At 46.1% G+C, this 19446-nt stretch overlaps 2 protein-coding genes across 3 annotated transcripts; both read left to right on the forward strand.

The window, feature by feature from the left end:
* The first annotated feature begins 221 nt into the window (after positions 1-221).
* LOC6734697 (pikachurin) lies at positions 222-15633 on the forward strand. 2 transcript variants are annotated; one of them, XM_039291401.2, is made up of 15 exons: positions 222-763; positions 6447-6855; positions 8518-8634; positions 9286-10096; positions 10302-10420; positions 10486-10832; positions 10890-11079; positions 11136-11272; positions 11334-11551; positions 11623-11698; positions 11759-11911; positions 11976-13390; positions 13451-13552; positions 13653-13756; positions 13817-15633. In XM_039291401.2, the coding sequence occupies exons 2-15, from the start codon at positions 6723-6725 to the stop codon at positions 13969-13971; spliced, it is 4077 nt and encodes a 1358-aa protein (XP_039147335.1). In that variant the 5' UTR covers positions 222-763; positions 6447-6722; the 3' UTR covers positions 13972-15633. The 2 variants fall into 2 exon arrangements, with proteins under 2 accessions (XP_039147335.1, XP_039147334.1); XM_039291400.2 differs by having other exon boundaries at positions 222-492.
* A 279-nt stretch (positions 15634-15912) lies between these two features.
* On the forward strand, positions 15913-19137 carry LOC27206693 (pikachurin-like). Its single transcript, XM_039291402.2, is given in 10 exon segments — positions 15913-16337; positions 16530-16648; positions 16714-17060; positions 17118-17307; positions 17364-17500; positions 17562-17785; positions 17857-17932; positions 17993-18145; positions 18210-18696; positions 18699-19137. Coding segments are annotated over 10 exon segments (2271 nt in total). The 5' UTR covers positions 15913-16110; the 3' UTR covers positions 19010-19137.
* Positions 19138-19446: the final 309 nt, after the last annotated feature.

Here is a 19446-nt window from a genome sequence, read left to right on the forward strand (position 1 = left end):
TATTAGCCGAGCTAACTGCGTGAATTGAATTGGCGCCTCTTTACATGGCCGGATAATCGGACAGCGGATATAAAAACAACAACGAGGACCAAGGACTCCGTGTCCGGCGCTCTCTGCGATGTCTGCGTGGGTTTGTTTTTTTTTTCTTTTCCTGCGACAGCTAGGCGCTCTCTCGCACTCTCTGGTTCTCAATCTCTCTTCCGTTTGGCAAGTGGCTTTTCCATTCCGAATCGACAGTCATACGCTCAGTAGTCTCCCGTCAATTAGAGTGTAAAAACGTTACGCTCCCACGAAAAACAAACGGAATCGCTAGAAACGCCAGAAATCATCCGTATCCGCCGTCATCAGACATCCGCTCGCAGGATACAACCAAAATAATACATATACACACCGTCGCACAACGAATAAGCCATATAGCCATTGCAGGAAACTAGCCAAAGCGTCGAAATTCCACCATAATTCTCGATTTTCAAGTGCTCCGATCGAAAAATCGTAAGTGCAATGTGAAAGTCAGCTTATACGACAGCTGAATGTGTCAGTGTGAGTGTGAGTGAGTCTCCCCAGCGAGTGAGAGGGTGTGTGGGTGTGCAGGAGTGTGTAAATGTAAATACCACGAAAATCGCTGAACGCCGAAAAATAAAGCACAGGCCAGTGGAAGAAGAGGCGCAGGAGGAGTGGAGAGGAGAGGGAATCAGAAATCAGCGAGGACGAAGCCAGAGGCAGTTGAGCAAGAAGAAGAGGAACAGCAGGAGCAACAGCAAGCGTAAGGATTTCATCTGTGCATGTGTGTGCGTGTGTGTGAGTGTACTTTAAGGAGACGTAAAATTGCGAAATGAAATAATGGAAATTTATGTGGCTAGCGAACTTCAAGTGGCCACTTCACTGCCCTCACACCCACATATGTACATACACAACCACAAGCACAAACACTCACGCACACATACATGCAGCACTTTTATTTATTTATTGCGATTTTTGGGTCAAACTAAAGTTGCAATGATGATGTTGATAATTACCAGTTCGTTCACATCGCCAGCAGTTCAAAAGTCTTTGGGGGAGTTCCCCTTTTCCACCCACACGCACACAGAAGCACTCACATAAAATCGCCCACTCGCACACAAACACACACACACACGCGCCCTCGAGTTGAGTTGAGTGTGTGTATGTGTGTGCTTTTGTTTTAGTCCTTGGGTCCTTGCGGGGAAAATTACTTTGTTGTTGCTGTTGGCTTTGTTGTCGTTGTGGCAAGGAACGCGGTCTTTGACAGCTCTCAAGTAAAACGCGCACCTGCGAATTCGCCATAAATTAGGCCCGCGTCCCGCATATAGCAGGATATATAGCAGGATATATAGGAGGATATATATTTAGTGCGACGTTGGGCCGATGTCTAAGCACTCAAAGCGCAGGCAGGATAAGCCCCATGGAAAAAAACGCGCCAAACCTCAGGGCTATTACAGTGGATACTAGGGATAGTGCGCTGCAAGCCACACATTAACCAAAACTAAAACCACTTTTATTTTATTGACACGAAAGAAAGCTTAAACTTAAGAAAAAAGACAGCCAAAAATGTCGAACATTCTTTTTCATCAACATTGATTTTTCATCCATCTGAACAACGAAACAAATATTCATTTTATTTATGTTTTCGAAACATATTTGATTCATGTGTGTGGGGCTGGCTGACTTAAAAGATTTTGTTTTTACTCTCAGAAAACAGAAATTCTGTTTTTCCATTTATATTTATGTTATTTTGCAAACATGGCTTGCTTATCAAAACCGATATTGTTTACACGGCTCATAGTGCATCATCATACAATCATATTTATTTAATACTTCTAAAACAGCATTTGCGTTTTTAGCAACATGGCACAAAATTCTTGTTGATTTTTGTTTGATTCTATGGATAGCTTTTATTTGATTAGTAAAAACCGTAAGAACTTTTTACAAAAAATCAATATATGCGAGCTATTCATGAATATATTTGCTTCTAGTAATCGAATTTTTTAGGTTAATTAAGCCACCCAATGCAGTGATAGTAGCTCAAGTTAATAAAAAAACGAATGCTCCATGTCGTTCAAAAGTTGTCAATTAGTTTATATTGCTAGTCGCGCAACTTTTGAATGCAATTGGATTGAATTTATTCGCTAATTGCTCGAAACTCAACAAAAACGAATCAAATGCTCAATATTTGACATTCTGTTGATGTAATGAATTTAGTACTATTTTTTTTATGAATGTCATATAATTTCTTGGGCTAGAGTTAATGGTCATAAGACTTCGCGCTTTTAAGTAATATTTTTTTTTTGTAAAAAAGCTTGTTAAGAAGGTCGCCTTTATCAGATTTCGTGTTAAAATAAAATTACAGAGTAATTTACCTGTACCCCCCTGTATGCAACCACCCCTTTAAATGGTTTGTACCCTTAGGGTTTCCCCATAAAACCGCCTCAGTGCGCAGGAATAGCGACGAAGATTAGCCCAATTAGCGTGTCTCCACTGTGGTCGCTCCGCTGTCTCTTGCCTGTCATTTTGGCCAGTTTCGGGGAATCGGAAGTGTGGCATGCGTGAATCGAGTTGATTCGAGTTGCTACCCTTAAGAAGCGCCTTTGTTTTTTCTCTGTGTTATCCCGTGTATTCTGTGGTTGCTGGCCACCCAATTGGCCCTCCACGGATTTTGTGCTCTATTTACCTGCCTTATAAAAACACAATTTATTGCCGGACCAACGTTTTCCCTTTGTGTTTGGCTGCTGTATGGGAATCGGGTTCTGTTTTCTGTTTTCCGCTCCTGTTTCCATTTCTTTTGGGCCAGGTTTTTATTGTATTTCGCTGTTGCTGTTTTTAGTTTTAGTTTCAGTTTCAGTTTTCGTTTTGCTTTGTTTTATTTCGTCTCGTTTCATTTCCAACTTAACTTTTCCGCTCTGAGGTTGTGATTCTGATTCCGATTCCGATTCTGTGCGCCCGGGGACTTCCCCTTTATTGGCTTGCTGTATAAAGTTTTTGCGTGACATCAGCCATGGATATTATTCCGCTGGAAGCCATTTTGTTTGGCCTTGTTTGCCTTTTGAATCAATAAACTAGCCATGGCATCGAGAGCAGAGCTCCTTAATAATTGAAAAGCAGCGGGAGCTTAGGTTTATCCCCTGCCTTTTTGTTTTCTTTTTAAGCCACAAAGGACACTTGGCCGGAACGCTCAAAAGCAGGCAACACTTTATGTGCATGCAAATAATTCGCTTAACACTTATCCGGCTCACTTTCACTGCAAACGCCATAGTTTTCGGCCATATCTGTGGACAAAAGTTTGCGACTCTCCAGAGCAATTTGATCATTTGTTATGGTCTGGTTGAAACTCTGGTATTCCCACAGACGAAAAATTCCGCATCACTTGGTGGTCACGTAGTATCTAGTGGGCGAAAGTTTTGAATTTACGATTTACGAGGCATAAACTTTATGCCGCAGCTTTCACTCGACTCGAATGAAAGTCGTCGGTAATCTGTGATAAATGAGCCGAGCAACGAATATGGATTCCAGCCAACTATCGGCTATCAGATATCAGAAATCGACGATGAAAGGCCTCTGCCCAATGAGCTTTTAATTGTGTAATTAAATCACTGCCACTTGGAGCACTCATCTTTGTCCATTAGGCTAATTGGGTGGATCAACTTATTCTCAAAACGAGAAAGTTAACAATGGATATTGACGATTGTCGAGAACGTTGGGCGCCACTCGTTCTCGAACGATTGCCCATTATGAACTTCGATATCCATGCGTTCTAATTAGTTCCTGAGGTCGCATTTTCCAGGCAAATGAGCTCACGTTTTTGTGCCGCCGCTGCTTACCTGAATAATGAGTTTTCCCATCCACACATCGACGGCATGCATTTCGAGCTCTCGAATGGGAAAAGCGGAGCACGGATAGCGGGGAATACCCCGTACCACACACAAAAGTGAATTCTGGGCGACGGGCTTCCACATTCTACATTGCTGGCCATTCGGAGGCGTTGTACCGGAAAGAAATGCCATTAAAAACGCAATAAAAATGCAAAAAAAAAAAAATAAATAAAAAAAAATTGAAAATGGAGAAAACACTACAAAAACGGGTTGGCAGTGGGGAAATCCCGAATGAAAGAAATGCGAAAATATAACGTACAGAGTGTGCAGATACAAACGTACAAAAAGAAAAGAAGTATGTGGGTAGTATGTCAACCTCTCTGCACCGTCTGCGTGTGTGTGTGTGTGTGCGGCTGTCTGTGTGTGTGTGTGGGGAGTGTGGGTAAATAGCCAAGGTGGAAAAATCGATATAAATGAATACGGCAACATTTGGTCGCCCCCGAAAAACAAAAAAAAAAAAGTAAATAAATAAAATGCGAAAAACGAAACCTCGACTGACTCAACTTGAGACAGTGCGGCATGGCGATGGGTTTTTTAGCCCTTACGTCAAACTTATAAAAAAAAGCGAAAAGTTTTCTTGCACGCACAACCATCGCGAGTGCTTACCCACTCATACGCACACACACACTAATGCAGCAAAGGAAAGCCCCAAAGGGAAAGGAGCGGCTGGAGGGAGGGGTAGATAGGGGGTAGGTGGGGGTTGGGGAAAACCTCCCGAGGCCGCTGGCAGTCAACGCGATTTTAAGCGCAGGCATATGAAAATTGCCATATAGTACGCTTACAAGGAAGGGGTTTCCAACAGCGATTGCAGGCTTACACTACCTTTTGTTTTTATTGGGTTGCAGGTATTTGGAATCCATAAAAAGTGATTCATATATGATATGCATAAGTAAGGTGGTTCTATTGATTTCTTGACCTTTTCATACACTAGCTATATTGTCTATCCTAGCTAAAGTGTCTATTTTATACTATATGTTTATAATATTGGGCACTCTTATGCCTAACTTTTCAAAATTTATCAAAGTGATAGTGAATATACATATATAGATAGGCCCTAAAGTTAACGATTTCCAAGTTTTTGGGTCATGAAACTGGTATCTTCTGAATGATTAACTAAAGAAAACCCATTCCTCCTAAATATCAATGCATCGCATGCATCTATTAGTATCTATTTTTATCTAGCACCGAGTACATTGTAAATAAATGAAACACCGAAATAAAGCAGCATCAGCACAAACAGTTAATAGAAGCAACTTCCAGTTGGTTTAGCTTAATTAATCAAATCAAACATCCGGTCGTCTGGGGGACTTCCTGAATCTGGATGCCTCACGCCCCAGTGGGCCACCAAAGAGTATAAATAAATAACGTTGGAAAAACAAAGAGTGGGGCGAAAGGAATAGGACAGAGTAGAACAGAACAGAACAGAACAGAACATAACAGAGCAGCAGAGCAAAAACCGAAACAGCGGAGATGCTGCGGTTGCAATGTTTGCCCCAGTAAGTATGCTACACATTTCTCGAGCACGGGTTAAGTGCGATGCCAGCGAAAGAGATAGCCATACGGGGGCAGAGTGAGACAGGAGAGGGGAAACGAGAGTGAGAAAAGAGATGTGTGTGTGCTTGCATGTGTGTGTGTGTGTGGCACCAAAGCCTAACAACATTTGCACGCATTTTCCTTCCATCTTGCAGACATCTGACATTTCAATTTAAAATTGGCCAACGAAAAGGCCCGAAAATGGGCAAAGAAAACTTGGATTTTCTTTGCGTCTTCGATTTTTCCATCAACTACTGCTGCCTGTGGCAAGTATCTATGCCCATGTCCCTGCCTTTTTGCTATGCAAGGTAGACACTTTGCCGAATTGTGCTCGTATTGATTTCTAATTACTTGGCCACACAGTATTTGGCTTAAGGTAGGACGCCAGTTGGCAGGTGGGCTGCCTGAAGTGGGCGGAATGGGTGCTGGCCGATGGGCGGTGGGGGTGTTTTTGGATAATGTGTAGGAGTGGCCACGCTTGATGTGGGGCTTTGTCTGTTTGTTGTGGCGGCGTTGCCATGGTGGCTCCTATTGATTTTACTAACGCCATGAATCATGCCAAAGCTCAAGCCTATGCTCCTGGATACACTGAGAGAAATTAAGCATAATTCGAATTTTATATTTTGTTTATAGCCATGCAATATTACACCATTTACTAATAAGAAAACCATATAATAACATATAACATATCATATTAAATCTCTTAACTTGTACGTGCCACTTGGGAACTAGGCTTTCGTAACTCCCTAAAATACCTCGCCTGCTTTAAGTTCCACTTTCTTTTCTTTTCTTTTTTTTTGTAGTGTACACTCATTGCTTACCCCATACACCCAAATCCACGAAACCTGGTTCCCCGGCGGTGCTCCATTTGTTGGCCACTGCGTGTTTAGCAATTTGTGGTTATATTATAATGACCACTTGATTTGCGTTTGCGTCGGCTTGAGCTCTCTTGCCTCTGCTTTTGCCGCCTACTAATTGCGCGCTTGTGTCGCGTTGTGTTTGTATGTGTGTGTGCTCTGGTACTTTCAGGTGCTGGAACTCGGGCACCACAAGGACCGGCGGCAGGACTAGGAGCAACAGTCGCGGTGGCAACGTCGAGACGCATGCACGCTCCATGCTCGCCGCTGGCTGATGGCCAAAGGACTCGGAATCGCAATCGCAATCGGAACTGGAACGCCAGAGAGCAGAGCACCATTACCATCTGTCGTTGAAATCAACTGAATTGAGCGCCGAAAGAAAGCGAAGGGAACACTGCGCCGCATCAAGTATACGCCCCATTGCGCCCACCTGTGGACAGAGTGCAGCATGTCAACTTCAAAGCATCACCAGCACCATTGCCGAGTCGTCTGCGTGTGGCTCCTCCTGGTGCTATCATCACTATCGTCGGCCAGCATCGCTGTGGGTGCGATCCCGGAGCCGGAGGAGGCGGCCTTTCAAGGTGCGTTTGACAGAAACCAAGCCCCCCTTCCACCCAATGAATCCCTCCCCATGTGACTGTGACTAGTGCCTAATTTTGGAAATTTCGTGCACTTCAAGTTCGATATTTGGCACGGGCATTTCAACTTTGAAGTGTCCTACCTATCCCGACCCACCACCCATCCCTTTTGACATATCAATAAACGAGGCACTATTGTGCGGCATTTGACATTAATGAGCGACTTAATTATGCGTGAGCGTAGGGGCCAAAAACCAGGAAACCAGTAAACCAGAAAAACCGAACCCAAACGAACGACGGATGATGAGGGCGGGAGCGGGGGCGGGGGCGAGGGCTCGGAAGTTATGCAATGGCTGTTGTCAAATTTCCAGTACCAATGAGGGGGCGAATCTGTCATTGGCGACGATGCTGATGTGTGTGCTGCTGACACTTCGATTTCAATTGCATACAAAATGCGATTTTTCAATTTCAATTTGAATACGCAACGCATGGCCGGCGGGCAAAGGAGTTTTCAACGAATGGGAATGGTTAGGTCCTGTGTGGCAGCCAGCTCTCTTGTGTGTGCATATGCAAATGGGCTTGTGTGCTGGCGTCCTCTGTGTCCGGTGCACTTTAATCGTTCCCACACAGTTGCTTAATCAACTAGCAAGCCTGCAAGCATGCATGCAGCACAAGCTTTGTCCAGAGCAGCGAATCCCTCCATCTACGCCCCGTGTCCCTGCTCCATCCTCCTGCTTTTGATGGCACTTTAACAGAGTAGCTGACGTGTTCGTGTCTCCATCTTCAGAAAGTGCCACTGCGTTCGTTCCATTTAATACAATGTGTGACGTAAGTGCCGGGCCACTCGGGCGTATGCGTAATGCTTGTAATGTTTTACTTTTCTCCTTTCCCTTTTCGAATGTTTTCGTTTTCCCAGCCATTTCCTCCTTTTGCTCGGGCACAAATTTTCGGTGTCAAGTGAGCCGGCACCAGAATGCACAGGCACAAATGGGCTGTGATTTTGATTCACCTCCGCCGGCCTGCCTATGGAATTTGCATTTAAATTGCCATCGAACTGGGTACGAACAACTTTTCCATTACCGTCGACTAAAAACAGCCAAGCAAAACTATCGGCCAACCGAGTTATTTAAGTAGTCATTATGAATTTGAGCGGTGGTGGAGGAGGAGAGGTGGGGTGCGGGTGGTGCATTTGAAATGCTGCCATGGCCAGCAGTAAATTACGGAAAACGTATGACCGAAGTCAGGAGCAGACCGAAACGTAAGGAAACGAAACCAGGCCCAAAGTCCTTAAAGCTTATTAGAATTTATTGCGGACACGTCGGTCACACCCAGGAACACTCACACACACACACACACTTCGTTACGGACATGAACGGAGGAGACATGGACGTAGACAGACGGGTACACTCAACTAAACTCAACTGAAGTGAACTGAAATTATGAACCGAACTGAAACGACTCGGCTCGACCGAAAGTTGCTCCCTTATAGTCCCCTTTTAGCCCCCTTTTAGTCCCCTTTTAGCCCCCTTTTAGCCCCCTTATCTTCCCCTTTTACTACCCCTTATTGCCAGCCCCCTTATCACTCCCATCTATATGCCACAATGCTAACTGAACAATCGCACTAAAAACCCACTACCTCTTCCCGCTCCGCCCAACAAAAAACAGGCCACTGTGGACACACCAGCCCCTGCGAACAACTATGCTACGAGATCCACGATGGAATGTACGAGTGCGACTGCATCGAGGGCTACGAGCTGAACAAGAACGGTTACAGCTGTCAAGGTGCGTTCAGGATGGGATTGGGATTGGGTTTGGGGTTGGGTGAGTGGGATTGGAGATACATACATATGTGTGAATGCATAGATGCAGCTCACTAACGCCAGGCCACAAAAGTGATTTGGCATTTCGGTTATTATTTGGAAATCACCTGTAATGGATGGCACTGGCATCGCAAAGTGGGCGGGATGAGCCACCAGATTACATGTGGAATGCCTCATGCTCTGGTGTTATTTATTTTTGGCAACGACTTGTTTGGGGAATTTGAAATTTTGCAATTGTTCGGCTTCGAAATTTTGTGGCCCCCCGGCTGGTAGACAAATTGATATTTTTGTGTTTGTTACTCCGTATTTTTTATATATGTGCGTGTGTTTTGCATGTAATTTGTGTTATTTTCGACAATGTGTTGGAAAAATTACATGGCATACAATCAGTTAGTTGTGTACATTAAGTTCTAATTTAAAATAATATAGATCACGTTTTTATTCCATTTATCCGTATAAGTATTGAGTTGGGAATATTTAATTTTTGTTTGCGAAATTTTTTCTTTGTTAATAGGGGAATTAAAGTATTAAATATCATTAATTTTGCCCGCTCACTCGCTGAATTTAATTAAAATGGTTGCATTTCGTAACCGGATCCATTTCGATTTTCCAGTAATTAACGCCACTTCCAACAGTTTGGATGGGCGTGGCAAGTCGGACGAGGATGTGCTCTACCAGAAGGGCGCCTCGTTCAGCGCCAAGTTGGCGAACGACGATGGTGGCAAGGCGATGGCCAAGTCCACGTTCACCCTATCCGCCTCGCAAGCCGCCTCGCCGGCGGGCAACGAAAACGGAGAGGATGAGTCCGGATCCGAGGGCGACAGCTACGATTACGGCGAGCTGGAGGATAGCAACTCGGAGACACAGGAACAGAAGCAGCAATCGCTGAATCTTCAGCAACAGCAACAGAAAGTCAATTCAAACGATTACTACATATCAGCGGAGAGCATCAACTTTAATTCGGAGTCCGAGGGCCAGGAGCAGCAGGATGTGGCCGACTTCAAGGCGGCCAGCACGATGCTGCCCAGCTCGGTGCCCCCCACACCCAGCAGAAGCACGACAAGGGCAACCGCCGGCACAACCACGACGACCACGACCACAAGGCGATCCCCCACCAGGGCGCCCAAGCAGCGAGTGGATGTGGACTATGGCGAGGGCGATGGCAGCGATGACTATAGCTACAGCTATAAGTCGGACATGTCCGTCTACGACGATGTCAACAATAATCAATTAAACTTAAGACGCAACAGCAAATCGCAAACATATCAGCAGACAAGCAATACCAACACGGCCAAGAACCGCAGGAAGTACCCAAACGTAACCAGCAACAAGGTCCAAATGCATATCACGAGGGAGACCAACCGACTTGAGAACATATCAGCAGCGGAACCGGCTGTCGTGGGAGCAGCCATGACAACAGACAGGTGGGTCACACAAACGTATTGCTTGGGGGGGTTGAATTCCTCATCCAATTTGGATGGGCGAAATCCTTTGGCCTTTGGAAAAGGATTTCTTTGTTGGTCATGTCGAACGAACTTACGTATGCAGATGCGTACATGATGGTTGTCAAAGCAGGAAAAGTACTTTAAAACTAATTTAATGTACTTTAATCAACTTATCCCACTGCAGGAGCACTCCCACATGCAATCTGGATTGCGGTTCCGATGGAATCTGTGCCTTGGAGGCAACTGCCGCCAGTTCTCGTTGTCTTTGTCCCTTTGGCAAAACGGGCACTGGCTGTCAGGAAGGTAAGTGGTTGGCTCGAATGACCAAATCGTAGAGAACTTAACGTGGTTACTTTATAAACGCGCAGATATTCGAGCCCATGTGCCGCGTTTCGCCAAGCGATCCTGGCTAGCATTTCCGGCGCTCCATGGCGCCTACAAGCACGTCCAACTGCGCATCGAATTCCGTCCAGAGTCCTTTGACGGCATTATCCTGCTGAGCGGAGAGCGCGATGACCTCACCGGTGACTTTATGGCCCTGCTACTAAACAAGGGCTTCGTGGAGTTCTGGTTTGACTGTGGTTCCGGCGTGGGCAGCGTTCGATCCCGGGAGACCATTCTGCTGAACGAATGGAACTCGGTGATCATCTACCGCCATCGATGGGATGCCTGGCTGGTGCTTAATCATGGCACGAAGGTCCAGGGAAGATCAAATGTAAGTTCGCTGTTCAGAGTTAGGAAAACTTTTTATAAATAAGTTAAAATCTTTCAGGGATTGTTCTCACGCATCACTTTCCGGGAACCAGTTTTCCTGGGTGGAATTGGCAACATAACTGGATTGGCCAAGCGTCTACCTCTGGCCGAGGGATTCGCCGGCTGCATTCGTCGTTTTGTGGCCAACGAACATGACTACAAGTTCACAGAGCATCCCTTGGGCGATGTCATCAATGGATTTGATATACGTAAGTTGTGACTAAATAAGTTTCAAACAGAGTAATATATTGATAACTTCCCACAGAGGACTGTTCCACCGACAAGTGTGTGAGGTATCCTTGCCAGCATGGTGGCAAGTGCCTACCTTCAGATCAGGGCGCTATATGCCTATGTCCAATAGGATTTGTTGGAGATCTGTGTGAGATTCGAATGGATCTACAGGTGGGTGTTCTCTGAAAGATCTTACAGGCTTTCGGTTATTCATGTACTTACCATCTCTTAGGTTCCCGCCTTCAATGGCTCATCTTTCCTACGCTACGCTCCACTGGGCGATAGTGCCCTCATTTGGTTGGAGCTAAAGGTGACCCTTAAGCCCGAGCAAGCAGATGGCTTGATCCTGTACTCAGGTCCAGAGCATCGAGGTGACTTTATAGCCCTCTACCTCAACGACGGCTTTGTGGAGTTTGCCTTTGATCTCGGCAGTGGTCCAGCTTTAGTGCGGTGAGCATAACACCCAAACTGGGTCACATTTATGAGACATTTGTAATTAACTATACGGGTTTCCTTTCCAGGAGCGAACATTCCCTCAGTCTGGGTCAATGGCACACCATCAAGATCTCGCGAACTGCTCGACTGGCGGTGCTCAAGGTAGGAAGTCCTTACTGTCCTTCAACTTCCGTTACCCATTCTTTATATCCCATTCCTTAGGTGGATAAACATCAGGAGGTCTTAACCATTTCATCAAACGGCTTCTGGCACTTGTCGCTGGACCAGAATCTCTTTGTGGGCGGCGTTAACCACGTGGACCGTCTGCCTCTGGACCTCAAGTACAAACCCTTCTTCGTTGGCTGCATCCAGAAGGTGAGTGGTACACATCCCGTTTCCGCTTTCAATCCCATTGTCTACCATTGTTCACCACTCACAGATCGACATCAATGGCCACTCGCTGGGCATTGTGGCGGAGGCATTGGGTGGCAGCAACATCGGCAACTGCCCCCACGCCTGTGTGGCACGACCCTGCGGCCCCCTGGCGGAGTGCGTGCCTCAAATGGAGAGCTACGAGTGCCGCTGCAGCATCCACAATGAGCGCTGCAACAAGGCCGCCGAGGTGCCGCCCGAGCAGCTGCCCGAGCTGGCTCTCCACAAGTCCAAGGTCCTCGAGACGAAGGACAATGGGGAGGCGGCGAAGAAGGTGTCTGGTTTGGCGCACAAGAAGCATTCCAAAAAGCACAGGAATTTGCATAAGCCAACCCCTGCCACGAGCACGGCCACAAGCACCACCTCAACCACCACCACGACCACTGAAGCGCCTTCTGAGAGGACAGAGGAAGCCACTGCGGGGGCGCTAAGCAACGAGGAAATCGAAGACGATATCATATTCCGTCTTGTGCAGCAACAACAGCAGCAGAAGGAGCTCAAGAAGCAGCATCAGCAGACGACTACTACTGCCCCAGCCACCTCAGCCACATCCACTGGTCCATCTAAAGCAAAGCCCAGGCTTTCAGCGAAGCACCATGCCAGCAAGCACGAGCACCATCAGAAGCCCAATGCTGCCTTCACCCGCAAGCTGAGTCGCCTGCCCACCCACTACGAGAGTTTCCAGACGAACCCCGACAGCGATATCCTCACCTTCGAGGACAACAATGACTGGGTGACCAGTCTGCAGCAGCAGGAGTACGGCGATGCCATGGCGGCCAGTCAGGTGCCATTGGCCTTTGAGGATGGAAGCCCCGGTACTCCCAGGTCGAGTGACAAAAACGAAGATGACGAGAACGCCTTTGTGTTCGATGAGTCGCTTTTTGACGCCTCCGATGGAACGGAGGAGTACCAGCGCAAGCAACTGGCCCAGGACATGAAGCGCATCATGTCAAATTCAAATGCGCACTCTAGTCACAAGAAGGCTGAGGTCCAGTTTCCACCTCAAGGCAGTCAAGAAGTTGGTTCCCCCAACGAAGACACCTCTCAGTACAGCGACGACTACAACGATGATGAGCTTTTGACGCCAGTTATGCAGGGGGGTGAGGAAGTCAAGCTGGAATCGCATGCCTCCAGCACACCGCAGACCCATACCGACTGGAGTCTTCTGAAGAAGTTCGACCTGTCCGCCGAGCACCAGTCGCAGGTTCAGGGCGTACGCAAGAATTTTGGAGCTTGCTTCGCCGGCAGCGATAGCTATTTCCACTACAATGACGCGGACACCATGAGCCAGGTGATCAGCTACAGCATCGATCTCAATCTGCGCATCAAGACACACTCGGAGAACGGCGTGATTCTGTGGACAGGACGCCAGGGAACGACGGAGGAACACGACGACTACCTCTCGCTGGGCATAGAACAGGGGTGAGTGGAAGGGTGGGATCTTCATTCCGCACGTACTTACACAATATGTATTCCGAACAGGTACTTACACTTCCGCTATGACTTGGGCTCTGGTGAGGTTGATATCCGCTTCAATGGCACCAAGGTCAGCGATGGTCTGTGGCATCGCGTGAGAGCCATAAGGTGAGCAATAAATCTTATAGGTTCTAAGAACTAAAAGGATAAAAGCCTTGAAGTTGATACCTTAAACTTACTAATCCTAACCAAATCTCTACACTTCCAGAAACTCTCAAGAGGGCTATCTGGAGGTGGATGGCAGAAAGACAGTCACTTTGCGGGCGCCTGGTAAACTCCGCCAGCTTAACACAGACACCGGTCTTTATGTGGGTGAGTATCTATGAGATATGGTAGTTGTATACGGTATACTAAGGGATGTCCTCGTTTCAGGTGGAATGCCCGATGTGGGTTACTTTACGCACCAGCGCTACTTCAGCGGCATCGTCGGCTGCATCTCGGAAATCGTCCTGGCCGGCGAAATGAAACTGAACTTCGATCCGAATACGCTGGGAACGGAGCACAATGTGGAGACGGGCCTCCTATGAAACGCTGCACGCACGCCTCAAGACTTTTGATATCGACTAGTTTAAATTATATGTTAAACCACACAAATGTCCTTCGTCGATTTGTGTTTGTACAAATACGCTTTTAAAACCAAAAAAAACAGAGAGAAATCGAAATTGCAGAGTTAGAATGAGGAACATTTTTTTACACCACGATACGAAGGAGAGACGAACTAAATCTAGATGGGAAACATACTACATATTATATACACGCATATTGAGTATATACAAATGGGCATACATAGATATATATATATACATATATATTTAAAGCAGAGGAAAACAATTCGAAAAACCAAGGCACGCTTCTTATAGAGCCTGTGACTGTCAATACTTCAGATCGGAATAGTTTATATATAACTTTAGCAAAGGATTTATATCGGAGGCGTAGTTCATATAGAATATGAAACAAGATCGGAAAAATCTGAGTAACCGAGCTGTCCATTTGGCGCGATTTGCGAAATTAACGAAAATAACGACAAACGATTAACGAATTAACAAATGGCGTAAGAGATACTTTAGTGTGTGGTCGCTTTTTTTGAACGAACCGTTACGCTTTACATGCAGAGCTGCCATCTTTTTGTACCACACACACACACAACGACTACTCACACACACACACACTACAAGCACAGAAGAACTAACACGGTTACAAATGCAAATTGGCAATTCTTTCGTTTTTCGCATAGCTGTACCTTAAACTATGAACTGTAAACTGTATAACTGTACATTCTGTACTATGTGGCACTTCTTGGAAGGTCCAGTCCAAAAACGAACGAATCAAAGACCGGAAACGAGATAAATCGAGATATGTAGGTGGAAGTTTGATGGGATGAGATGAGGAAACAAACATATTAAGTGGTAAGTTAATAAATGTGTAGCGTGTACTAGCTTGTAAGTCGGCACACTAACAACACACACACACACACACGAACGAAACACACTCACAAACACACGCCTGCCTATATAAACTTTTATATCAAAATCGTAAGATACTAAAGACACCAAAGATACTTAAGACATACGTAAGAACACCAAAGCAAACACACTATTTAAACACTTGAAAACGCGCTGAGTCAGAATTGAAACTAGTGGGCGATTTTTAACAATTTATACTATACAATAAAACACTCACAACAACCACAAACAACAGACAAAAACAAAAACAACAAGAACAACTAGCTAATGGAAACCAAACAAAAAACGAACGCAAAGCAATTTAACAATCCCATAGCGAAATTTTTAAATGCGAGACAAACAACTAATCCGAATAGCCTGTTGAAACAATTGTAAAAGAGCGAACAAAGTATGGTATATGGTAAATGGTAAATAAAAATAACTAACTAAGGAGGTGGAATCGTTTGTATTCGTCTTATGAATATAATTTTGTAGCTTAATGAGATAACAACCACGTATGTAGTTATATATACATCATAAACACATATGCGTAACTATATATGACTATGAGAAACTATAGAAACAATGGCGTAAAATGAATAATGAAATCACAACCACCAATCAATGTAAAACTAAATTAAACGACATTCAATGTAGCTTATTTATATAACAAATGAAGATCGCGGCATTGAGATATTTAATTTCGTACATTGGTTTGCAGAAAATAAATTAAAAAACGATTATAAATGTTGTTTTCTTACTTTTGGTTAAACTGATGGGGTTTTTGAAATTTGAACTCGCCGCTATTTAGCAACCGGTTAACCGGTTGAGCTAAAGACTTCTTAGTTTCAAATCACGTTAACTTTTGCATAAACCGATTTATTATAAGTTAATTTTTAGAAAACGAAATAAAAGGACCTGATATAATGGTAAAGTGGATACATCTTTATTATATATAAAGTTGTTTGTAATATTATATATTTGCACAAGCTGAACCGTTACTGTTCTCCAAAACATGAATATTTCACCAAACTATCGATAATTACTATCGCTCGCTGGTCACCTCTGCTGCGGACCTGGTTGTTGTTGTTGTGGTCCGCCAAGTGAATTTTAGCCAACTCTCTGAGATCAAGATTGAGAAATATCCGTAGACTGAGATCAGATCGGACTGCGGAAGAGGGGCCAACCAACCAGACGCTGAAGTAACAACCTTCAACTCCAGCCATGGCCGCTGTGCTGCCGGAAAACGCGCTGCTGGCCAAGGCCTTGCTGTTCTTCTTAACGCTCATCTATGTGTACAACTCCTTCATTAAGAATCCCTGCACTTGCCTGCAGGAGGTTAAGAACTGGCCGCGCGAAGGCGTCATCAGGCATGACCAACCAACCAACCGACTTGAGAACATATCAGCAGCGGAACCGGCTGTCGTGGGAGCAGCCATGACAACAGACAGGTGGGTCACACAAACGTATTGCTTGGTGGGGTTGAATTCCTCATCCAATTTGGATGGGCGAAATCCTTTGGCCTTTGGAAAAGGAATTCTTTGTTGGTCATGTCGAACGAACTTGGTTGGTTGTCAAGGCAGGAAAAGTACTTAAATACTAAAACTAATTTAATGTACTTTAATCAACTTATCCCACTGCAGGAGCACTCCCACATGCAATCTGGATTGCGGTTCCGATGGAATCTGTGCCTTGGAGGCAACTGCCGCCAGTTCTCGTTGTCTTTGTCCCTTTGGCAAAACGGGCACTGGATGTCAGGAAGGTAAGTGGTTGGCTCGTATGACCAAATCGTAGAGAACTTTACGTGGCTACTTTATAAACGCGCAGATATTCGAGCCCATGTGCCGCGTTTCGCCAAGCGATCCTGGCTAGCATTTCCGGCGCTCCATGGCGCCTACAAGCACGTCCAGCTGCGCATCGAATTCCGTCCAGAGTCCTTTGACGGCATTATCCTGCTGAGCGGAAGGCGCGATGACCTCACCGGTGACTTTATGGCCCTGCTACTAAACAAGGGCTTCGTGGAGTTCTGGTTTGACTGTGGTTCCGGCGTGGGCAGCGTTCGATCCCGGGAGACCATTCTGCTGAACGAATGGAACTCGGTGATCATCTACCGCCATCGATGGGATGCCTGGCTGGTGCTTAATCATGGCACGAAGGTCCAGGGAAGATCAAATGTAAGTTCGCTGTTCAGAGTTAGGAAAACTTTTTATAAATAAGTTAAAATCTTTCAGGGATTGTTCTCACGCATCACTTTCCGGGAACCAGTTTTCCTGGGTGGAATTGGCAACATAACTGGATTGGCCAAGCGTCTACCTCTGGCCGAGGGATTCGCCGGCTGCATTCGTCGTTTTGTGGCCAACGAACATGACTACAAGTTCACAGAGCATCCGTTGGGCGATGTCATCAATGGATTTGATATACGTAAGTTGTGACTAAATAAGTTTCAAACAGAGTAATATATTGATAACTTCCCACAGAGGACTGTTCCACCGACATGTGTGTGAGGTATCCTTGCCAGCATGGTGGCAAGTGCCTACCTTCAGATCAGGGCGCTATATGCCTATGTCCAATAGGATTTGTTGGAGATCTGTGTGAGATTCGAATGGATCTACAGGTGGGTGTTCTCTGAAAGATCATACAGGCTTTCGGTTATTCATGTACTTACCATCTCTTAGGTTCCCGCCTTCAATGGCTCATCTTTCCTACGCTACGCTCCACTGGGAGCACTACGCTCCACCCTCATTTGGTTGGATCTAAATGTGACCCTTAAGCCCGAGCAAGCAGATGGATTGATCCTGTACTCAGGTCCAGAGCATCGAGGTGACTTTATAGCACTCTACCTCAACGACGGCTTTGTGGAGTTTGCCTTTGATCTCGGCAGTGGTCCAGTTTTAGTGCGGTGAGCATAACACCCAAACTGGGTCACATTTATGAGACATTTGTAATTAACTATACGGGTTTCCTTTCCAGGAGCGAACATTCCCTCAGTCTGGGTCAATGGCACACCATCAAGATCTCGCGAACAGCTCGACTGGCGGTGCTCAAGGTAGGAAGTCCTTACTGTCCTTCAACTTCCGTTACCCATTCTTTATATCCCATTCCTTAGGTGGATAAACATCAGGAGGTCTTAACCATTTCATCAAACGGCTTCTGGCATTTGTCGCTGGACCAGAATCTCTTTGTGGGCGGCGTTAACCACGTGGACCGTCTGCCTCTGGACCTCAAGTACAAACCCTTCTTCGTTGGCTGCATCCAGAAGGTGAGTGGTACACATCCCGTTTCCGCTTTCAATCCCATTGTCTACCATTGTTCACCACTCACAGATCGACATCAATGGCCACTCGCTGGGCATTGTGGCGGAGGCATTGGGTGGCAGCAACATCGGCAACTGCCCCCACGCCTGTGTGGCACGACCCTGCGGCCCCCTGGCGGAGTGCGTGCCTCAAATGGAGAGCTACGAGTGCCGCTGCAGCATCCACAATGAGCGCTGCAACAAGGCCGCCGAGGTGCCGCCCGAGCAGCTGCCCGAGCTGGCTTTCCACAAGTCCAAGGTCCTCGAGACGAAGGACAATGGAGAGGCGGCGAAGAAGGTGTCTGGCTTGGCGCACAAGAAGCATTCCAAAAAGCACAGGAATTTGCATAAGCTAACCCCTGCCACGAGCACGACCACAAGCACCACCTCAACCACCACCACGACCACTGAAGCGCCTTCTGAGAGGACAGAGGAAGCCACTGCGGGGGCGCTAAGCAACGAGGAAATCGAAGATGATATCATATTCCGTCTTGTGCAGCAACAACAGCAGCAGAAGGAGCTGCCCCAGCCACCTCAGCCACGTCCAGTGGTCCACCTAAAGCAAAGCCCAGGCTTTCAGCGAAGCACCATGCCAGCAAGCACGAGCACCATCAGAAGCCCAATGCTGCCTTCACCCGCAAGCTGAGTCGCCTGCCCACCCACTACGAGAGTTTCCAGACGAACCCCGACAGCGATATCCTCACCTTCGAGGACAACAATAACTGGGTGACCAGTCTGCAGCAACAGGAGTACGGCGATGCCATGGCGGCCAGTCAGGTGCCATTGGCCTTTGAGGATGCATCTCGGAAATCGTCCTGGCCGGCGAAATGAAACTGAACTTCGATCCAAATACACTGGGAACGGAGCACAATGTGGAGACGGGCCTCCTATGAAACGCTGCACGCGCGCCTCAAGACTTTTGATATCGACTTTTTTTTTTTAGTAACTAATTCTATTTATTAAGGTTTCAAAAGGAATCGTTCAGTAATTCCTCTGAACGTAACCTAATGTGTGATAAAGATAAATGAGACCAAGTGGTATCTTAATTATAAAGTACAAAAGAAAGAAAAATCTAGTCTAGTTATCAATTACTTAAAATGTAATGTGTTATATTATCCTCCGGGTAAGGAGATCGCCGGGGTGTACCCTCTTCAGTCTTCGGAGGGAGATGGGATCAGCTAGGATAGTTGCTAGTCGGTTCGGGTGGGCCATAAGCCTGTCGGCATAACGGCTGCTGTGGAAATTAATCTGATCCTCAAGAAGGGTAA

Source organism: Drosophila simulans, chromosome 2R (genome assembly GCF_016746395.2).
Source record: "Drosophila simulans strain w501 chromosome 2R, Prin_Dsim_3.1, whole genome shotgun sequence".
In the NCBI taxonomy this organism is placed as follows: Eukaryota; Metazoa; Arthropoda; class Insecta; order Diptera; family Drosophilidae; genus Drosophila; species Drosophila simulans.

Excerpts from the sequence above, each read along its gene's own strand:
- LOC6734697 (XM_039291401.2), top strand. The coding sequence starts at position 6,723 with ATGTCAACTTCAAAGCATCACCAGCACCATTGCCGAGTCGTCTGCGTG. Across the intron at positions 11,699-11,758 it reads CTCGACTGGCGGTGCTCAAG|GTGGATAAACATCAGGAGGT; the intron begins GTAGGAAGTCCT and ends CCCATTCCTTAG. Across the intron at positions 13,553-13,652 it reads CATCGCGTGAGAGCCATAAG|AAACTCTCAAGAGGGCTATC; the intron begins GTGAGCAATAAA and ends CTACACTTCCAG.